The sequence below is a fragment of the Haemorhous mexicanus genome, chromosome 13 (assembly GCF_027477595.1).
Source record: "Haemorhous mexicanus isolate bHaeMex1 chromosome 13, bHaeMex1.pri, whole genome shotgun sequence".
NCBI classification, from domain to species: Eukaryota; Metazoa; Chordata; class Aves; order Passeriformes; family Fringillidae; genus Haemorhous; species Haemorhous mexicanus.
Genome location: NC_082353.1, coordinates 2,419,324 through 2,427,748, shown reverse-complemented (window position 1 = coordinate 2,427,748; position 8,425 = coordinate 2,419,324). Strand labels below are relative to the sequence as shown.

The following is an 8,425-nucleotide window of genomic DNA, read 5'->3' as shown; positions in this document are numbered from 1 at the left end:
AAGGTAGTCAGGTATTGGAATGAGCTGCCCAGGGAGGTGGTGGAGTCACCATCCCTGAAGTGTTCAAGAATTGATCAGGTATGGCACTTCGTGCTCCAGCCTAGTTGACAAGGTGGTCAGCTTAGGCTGGATTTGATCATCTTGCAGGTCCCTTCCAACCTTAATGACTCTGTGACTCTGTGATCCTGTGAAGTTAAAGCCTGTGCCGTGCTAAGAGCCATGGGCTGCAGCCCAAGGAGCGTGGGCTCGGTCAGTGCTGTGCTCAGCCTGCCCCTTGCCTCCTGCTCACCTCAGACAAGCGGCAGCCAGCCCAGCCTTCCGTCAGGAGCTTCCTACGGCTGGGCCGGCGGACCTGAACGCAGCCCACAGCTCATACCGTCACGGCCATCGCAGCACCGCAGGGCACCGCTGCACCGGCACCACACATCGGAGGGCTGCCGACAGCGATGGCGCCCGGCTGTCCTATGGCTGAGCGGGAGGGGATGAGAGGCGGCGATGAAGATGTAAACTGTGGGACGCAACCGCGGGGCCGGGGGCTCGGTCCCGCTGTCCTGCAGGGCGCTGAGGGGCAGGACGCGGGGCCGGGGGCTCGGTCCCGCTGTCCCGCAGGGCGCTGAGGGGCAGGACGCGGGCCGGGGCTCGGTCCGGCTGTCCCGCAGGGCGCTGAGGGGCAGGACGCGGGGCGGAGGCTCGGTCCCGCTGTCCCGCAGGGCGCTGAGGGGCAGGACGCGGGGCGGAGGCTCGGTCCCGCTGTCCCGCAGGGCGCTGAGGGGCAGGACGCGGGCCGGGGGCTCCGTCCCGCTGCCCCCAGGGCGCTGAGGGGCAGGACGCGGGGCGGGGGCTCCGTCCCGCTGTCCCGCAGGGCGCTGAGGGGCAGGACGCGGGCCGGGGCTCGGTCCGGCTGTCCCGCAGGGCGCTGAGGGGCAGGACGCGGGCCGAGAGCTCGGTCCGGCTGTCCCGCAGGGCGCTGAGGGGCAGGACGCGGCCCGGGGCTCGGTCCCGCTGTCCCGCAGGGCGCTGACGGTCGGGACGCACCGTTTCCGCCGGAGGGACGTGTTCGCCTCCCGGCCACAGGGCGGCGGCAGAGGCCGGAGCCGGAGGGCGCCGGGGAGCGGCGCTCTCGGTGGTACCCGAGGTCATCGCGGTGCGACGGCGGCAGCGGGAGCTGTGTCCGGCTGCTCTCGGCGCGCTCCACTCGGGATTGCTTTCAGAAAGACATGACCACACAGGTAATTAAAAACACAGCGTTAGCTAAGCTAATTGTTGGCTTGAGGTGTGTGTCTGTGTATGTATGAACGTGTGTATAGGCTGCTCATGTGTAATATTAATTATTTTTTCTTTCTAGTACGGTATTCTCTTCAAGCAAGAGCAAGGTGAGCAAACGCTGACGGGTATTGGGTAATATTGGTGTTCTGGGATGATGTAAAGTTGATAACGGCAGGTATCCGTGTGAGGAGACCTGGTTATGTTTATATTAGGCATAAATCTGAGAAACTCAGAGGTAGTTGCGCTGGTTTTTCTGCAGTGACGCTGGTCACACAACACATTGCGTATTTTGAAGCACAGAAGACAGTGACGTGGCTCTCAGAGCACTCAAGAGACCTGAGGAGCAGGGCAGGGTCTATAGCCAGCATTGAAGCTAGCCAGTTCAGCATTACCAAAACCATTGTGAGCTGCTATCAAAAGAAAATACTTATTTTTTAAATTAATGTGCTTATATTCTCTTTTAGCTCACGATGACGCCATTTGGTCAGTTGCTTGGGGCAAAAATAAAAATGATGGTTCTGAAACAGTGATCTCTGGTTCTTTGGATGATCTGGTAAAGGTCTGGAAGTGGTAAGTGCCCCACATTAATCTGTGTTAGGCCTTGGAAGTGGTCAGTGTGGAGCAGCCTTGAATTTCCACAATCTGCAGGGATGTTAGAAGAATGGCACACAGAGCTGCTTCTTTGAGGAAGTTTATCTCCATTGGTGTGCTTTCTCTTGGAGTGGTGGCATTTTGGTGTGCTTTCATTAAAAAAAAAAAAAAAAAGAGAATCTTTTTGAAAATATATTTCAGAGAATACTTAATGTGCTTCTAAACCAAAGAATGAGAAATGCGTCCTTTAATGAGACAGTGCATTTGGACATGTGTATTGTGAAAGAAAAAATGGGAATAGTGAGAAGGAGGAAATGACATCTTCCTTTTTTATTGAAAAAAAGATCCTGATAATCCTTATGGAAGTGTGCTTTTGCAAAGAAGCTCTTGTCTCTTAGGCAGAGCAGCGTGAAGGATGTGCTTCGCTTCAGTGGTAGGTTTAGCTTGGGTGGGGTGACTGTGAAGATGTCAGTGATACTTTGTGCTGAGCTCACAGGTCAGCTCTGTGAGCACCCAGACTGGTGAGTGATGGGCATTTTTTGGTGGGATGGCTTCCAAATTCAGGCTGAAATACCTGCTTGCCAGGAATATGGTAAATTATTGATTTGTCAGTTCTTTAAGTACAGAGAGTTTGTGTGTAGCCCTTCACATTTCATGGGAGGGCTGGGATTGCCTTGTGTTGAACGAAGGGAGGAGTGTGGATTGTTTATTTTGTGTGAGGCTGGGGATGTTCATCCCCCCCCAGCCGTTCCCAACGGGGCTTTTCTTTCCCTTGCGCGGAAGGAATGATGAAAAGCTGGATCTGCAGTGGACTCTGGAGGGGCACCAGCTGGGGGTGGTGTCTGTGGACATCAGCCACACGGGTGCCATTGCAGCCTCCAGCTCCCTGGATGCCCACATTCGCCTCTGGGACCTAGAGACTGGCAAGCAGATCAAGTCCATAGATGCTGGTCCTGGTAAGACACCAGTGCTGAGCTGGCTTTGCAGGGGAACGGTGTGACTCTTCCTGCCAAATACTGGGGGACTGGGGTACATGAGGGCATTAAGGTCTTGGGGGGTTTAATCTTTCCTATATTTGCAGAAGTCTTAAAGGTTTTATGAACTCAACACAAAGCAGCATCAGACAATTTGACATTTATTTTTACACACTACTTGTGCTTTCTCGGGTACACATGTTGGCATTTTGCTGTATGCATAAAGCAGAAGCTTCTCTACACATGTACCAATACACATGTATTGGTAAAGGGATGTTTGGAAGAAATAATTCAAGTGCTTATTCAGATGGATTTACAAAGGAGCTCTGAATGTTCTTCATAACACTGCAGTGAATTTGAGCCATGCATGTGAGCCTTTTTTATCCAACATGTCCAATCCTGAGCAAGCAAGTCAAAACAGCTGTCAATGGTAACAATGCTGATGTTCTCCAAGCTGGAATTCGGGGCCTAAGCTCTTATTCCAACTATTTCATGAGTCCACTGGAACTCACAAATTTAAGAACAATCTTGCAGTGTTTTATACAATTTATTTTTAACTTTTAGAAAAAAACCTGTGGATTACATTGTGCCAGATAAATACATTGCACTGTTGTGAAAAATGATGGGGTTTTACATTCAGTTGCAGGAATGTTATCTGTGTTACATTTGTATATCTGCATTTCTCCTGCATCTTCTGTGCTTTGCTACATACTTGTGTTGATTTTTTCAGTAGTTCCAATCTTTTGGTACCAGGAAAAAAGTAAGAATTTTGACTCAACTGATGCAGTTTTAAATTCTAAATGTATTGTTACACAAGGGTCTGATAAGGTCAGGGTCTTACTAGAAATGTAATCTTTTACTAAATGTATGTAAATAGCTCAAGATAGGCTCCATTAGTTACATAGAAGGGTAACTTGATGAGCTTGTACACTCTTAGAGGGTTACACATCTAAACAGATGCATACAGAACTGACACCGTTGAATAAGAACCAGGAACAGGATCCAGCTAACTGGTTTTTATTTTTTAATACAGTTGATGCTTGGTCCCTGGCTTTTTCACCTGATTCCCAGTACCTTGCAACAGGAAGTCACGTGGGGAAAGTAAATATTTTCGGTGTTGAAACTGGAAAGAAAGAATATTCTCTAGACACCAGAGGAAAGTTCATCCTTAGCATTGCATATGTAAGAAGCACAATTGATAATTCCTTATGAGAAATGCTATTGCTGTAATATGTTGTAAATAGGTATTTTTGTTTCCACCTATCAGTTTATCTCTGCAATAATACTAGGTGACAGCCACAGTTCCAATACAAATTGTGTGACATTTCCCCCTGCATATCTGGAAAATATATGTGGATCTTGTTTATAGTCTTCAGGGTTTTTGGAGCCCAGGTATCTTGCATAGATCACTATTTGTGAAAAGTTGCCAAGGGCCTGTCAGGGCTGACACAGCATAAATACATACAGATGTTGAATCACACTTTTTGTGTTTTATTACAGAGTCCAGATGGAAAATACTTGGCCAGTGGAGCAATAGATGGCATTATCAATATTTTTGATATTGCAACTGGAAAACTTCTGCATACGCTAGAAGGTATGGTTTGGTTATTTGCAGTACCTAATTCTGACCTCATTTCTGACAAAATTAAAGGATATAATGCCAGTCAGAATAAGCTACAACAACCATGGCAAAAGTGAGTTGACATATTTGTCCATTAGACAGTTTTTAGTTATTTAGTGTGCCCTAACCTAAACCACTTAAAATATTAGAGGCAAACTGTAAACTCAAGTTTGCATTATAAATGTCTTTTTAAAAAGATACAGTCAGTAATGCTTAACTAAATTCTTAAACTGGAGCTCCTTGTATTGCAGAAAAATGCAAGGGAATGAAGCCAAGCCAAATGTGTGCTGCCCTGCACATGGTTTTTCTTTTTCTTACGTTATTTGTTCTAAAGCAATGTTTTGCTGATCTGAAAAGTAACTGAACATTTTATTTTGTACAATACATGCATTTTTTTAACAGATAAATGGGCTTTTAGTGTTCATGCAGTTTCTGCCCAGTTGTAACCGAAACCCCAGCCACTTAAATAGGCAATCATACTATAAAATATGACATGATTTCTAATAGAGGTCCGCAGCTGAAAGAAACGAAATAGTCTTTGTGTTGCAGACATGCCTTAACATTCACAGTTGAGAATTGCTGTCTGTTTCCATTTTCTGTTGTGGGAAGAATCCTCTAGAGAGAAGGAGGCTTCAGAGGCTGCTGTCTCTGAGCAGGCAGAGCTGTTGTGGCTTGCTGGGCGCTGTGTCGGTGAGAGGAGTGCCAGTGCTGCCCTGTGTCCCTGTCCCTGCAGGCCATGCCATGCCCATCCGCTCGCTGACCTTCTCCCCTGACTCCCAGCTCCTCGTCACCGCCTCCGACGATGGCTACATCAAAATCTACGACGTGTGAGTGGGGACTGCCAGCCCTGCTGGCAGGACAGCAGCTGCTTAGAGAGGCTGATGCTGTGAAACACAGATCAAACCCTCGGCTCTCCAGAATTCCTTTCAGCTTTTGGTGACTTTTTATGTAATAAATAATCCTAAATCATAAAATACTACATCCTTAGATAGTTTTTGAAAGTGTAGATGTAGAAGAAAGAAAGCTGAATTGAAAACAAATTACTTTCCTCATATTTGCCTGTAGGTAGTAAGCTAATTCTTCTGTGTATCTGTCCTGTGAGCTTGTGCTCACCCTTCCTAAACATCTGTTCTGTACACTGGAAATTATATTTACGACCTATTTCTGTTGCATCTTGCAATACCTTGGGAAGACCCTGGGGAGGAAATGGCCCTGCTTCAATGGTCTTCACCCCCTAAACCTGCACTGCCTTTGGCTTTGTTGAAACTCTTTGTCCTCCAGTCCATCTTCTTAGTGACTTTTTTTTATGTTAACTATTTGAAATGGAAAAACAGAATCTGCTGTAACACCAGCTTGGATGAACAAATGTCCAGAAGTCACCTTCTATTGAACCATTTCTTGATTGCACTAGCTAGAGTATATTCCTGTTGCTTTTTTCCTGGAATTCACAAAGCAAATGCTAACATGTTCTTTCCATAGGCAACATGCAAACTTGGCTGGCACATTAAGTGGTCACGGATCCTGGGTTTTAAATGTAGCATTTTGTCCTGATGATACCCATTTTGTTTCCAGGTATTGAGGATTTTTAATTATTTATGATTACTGAAAAAAATATCTGTACAAATTGCAGTGGGATCTGTAATGAAATAACATAAATTGAAAGGCTCAAGCCAATCTGTGATACCAGCTGTAGTGAGAGCATTTTAAAGAGTAAGTAATCCCATTGCAGTGTAGTTCCTGACAAGTGAAAAACACCTAACCTTGATTCTAAATAGCTGAAAATTTGCTCTTGAATCAAGAATTATAACCTAAAGCAGTAGTACATTAATCTACAGCTGAGGCAGCTGGGGCACCCAGTATATGTATATGAACTTGCCTCAAAGAACTTTTTGGCCAAAATGGGGGTCTTCATTTTCACGTTGCAGATGTTGGAACAGTAAATTTATTTTAAAGGTAGTGGAACCTGACAGAATGGTCCTTTACTACTTCATCCCTGTATTTGATGGGTGAAGGAAGGCTTCTGATGTCTACCCTATGAGACCCTTTAATGTTTGCATTACACTTTAGTTAATATATTAATTTAAACATTAATCAGTATTATTTTGCTTTCAGTTCATCTGATAAAAGTGTGAAGGTTTGGGATGCTGGAACGAGGACCTGTGTCCATACTTTTTTTGACCACCAAGATCAGGTATGGCTGCTATTCCCTGAGTCACCGCATTCCCAGGAGAGTTTTTGTAGTTGAGCACATTTGTGCTTCACCTTGGTGCTGCAGCTCCAGGCTTGCAGTAATGCAGCTTTAGCCTGCTTTAAGAAATTTTAGAAGTTGTGGTTATTTAGCACTTAATATTGAACTGGTACTCCCAGGTGTATATGCTGATCTCTTCCAAGTAATTAACATTTTTCAGGCCCAAATAAAGGCAATCCTGAGTGGCCTAAGTCTCACCAGACTCTATTTGTTACCTTTGTCTCTGGTTTTACTTATTTCTGTGACTAACACAGCATGTGCATGTGTAAGGGTGGAAATACTTATTTTAAAGGATGGAATTACTTAAACAGATGCTCGAAAGCAGCCTGGAAACTTGGGAGTTTTTCCTCCAGTGTCTGTAATACTGTGGGTTTTAAATTTATTGTTCAGTGATAGCTACCTGTGAGGGAAGGAGTTAGGTTTCTACCCATTTACTCTTTGTTCTGTTTATCACCTAACATTTGGACAGTGTTATATTTTAATGGACCACTGAGCAAGAAACAAAAGATATTCTTCCAGATTTTATTTCAGTGTTTTCTTTTGTAGTACTTTCTTGCTGGTAACCTTTTCAGTTACCTATAGCTATGGGAGTTGTAATATTGAAGTACCAAGTGGGACTTGATTTCCCCTGTTGTTTTAGCTGTTGTGTATGATCTCATTTAGTCTGTGGCAAACAGAGATGTGTTAGTTACTGGGAATGCTGGGTTTGGGTACCAATGCAAAATAGTGTACAAGATTACCCAAAACATACTGTTGTCAACACAGCCATTCTGCATTTCACATTAACGTGCTGGGCAGCCTTCACCCTTCCTGATGTCATTGGGATGGAAATGGGTGTCAAGTAAGAGCTTGTGTAACTGTCTTAGATCAGAGTGACCTGGATTTTTCTAAGTTTTGTACTGGTAGGTAAATGGTTCTCTGAAAGAGCTCAAGGATAAACCCAGTCATTCCTCAGTCTGTCACGATGTCTCAGTCTGCATGACAAATACTTCCTCTCTTCCTTTCCTGCACTGTAAAATACCCTTTTCAGAAAGGGCTGCAGGATGGGCAAGAGTGAGAATGCTTGGGTTGTTTATACAAGCTGGGGCAAGCACTTCTCAGCCCTGACGAGAATCTCCAGCCAGTGTAGGCCAGAGTCAGTGGGAGTGGCTGTAGGAGCTCGTCAGGCTCCCTAGAGAGCAGTGTCCTGCTCAGCTGCGGCAGCCTTTGCTGCTGGTGAAGCAGAAGCCAGAACTCCACCCGTTCTAATTGGGTGACTTTTCAATAATCTTTCCTCTACTCCTTTGTCCTCTCTGGATAAACTTGCCTCTGTCTTATTTACAGGTCTGGGGAGTGAAATACAACGGAAGTGGGTCCAAAATTGTGTCTGTTGGTGATGACCAAGAAATTCATATTTATGACTGTCCCGTTTAAATGTCTTGACTCAGATGCTTCAGTAAATGTCTTGTAGCAGTTTCAAGGGACTGCTACTGTCCTATGTAATTTTTTAGTATGATAAAACCATTCATACTGATCTGCAAAACCAGATCTAATTTTGATTTTGCTTAGCACAAGAAAGAGCCTTACTTTTTTAAAATAAAAGCTCCAACTCCAAGTCCTTGTGTCTAATTCTTGGGAAAAAAAGTATTTTTGGAAAGAGGTAGTCATGGGTGAAGTAACTGCTCAGTTAATCACCCCTGCCTTTAAACATAAATAGACCAGAGCTGGAAAGCATGGGCTAAGTGT

The 8,425-nt window shown here is 45.0% G+C and overlaps 1 protein-coding gene across 1 annotated transcript; it reads left to right on the top strand.

The window, feature by feature from the left end:
• The first annotated feature begins 938 nt into the window (after positions 1-938).
• On the top strand, positions 939-8,294 carry SKIC8 (SKI8 subunit of superkiller complex). The gene is made up of 10 exons (XM_059857870.1): positions 939-1,229; positions 1,346-1,373; positions 1,731-1,836; positions 2,641-2,813; positions 3,865-4,013; positions 4,332-4,425; positions 5,186-5,279; positions 5,932-6,024; positions 6,565-6,643; positions 8,024-8,294. The coding sequence occupies exons 1-10, from the start codon at positions 1,218-1,220 to the stop codon at positions 8,111-8,113; spliced, it is 918 nt and encodes a 305-aa protein (XP_059713853.1). The 5' UTR covers positions 939-1,217; the 3' UTR covers positions 8,114-8,294.
• Positions 8,295-8,425: the final 131 nt, after the last annotated feature.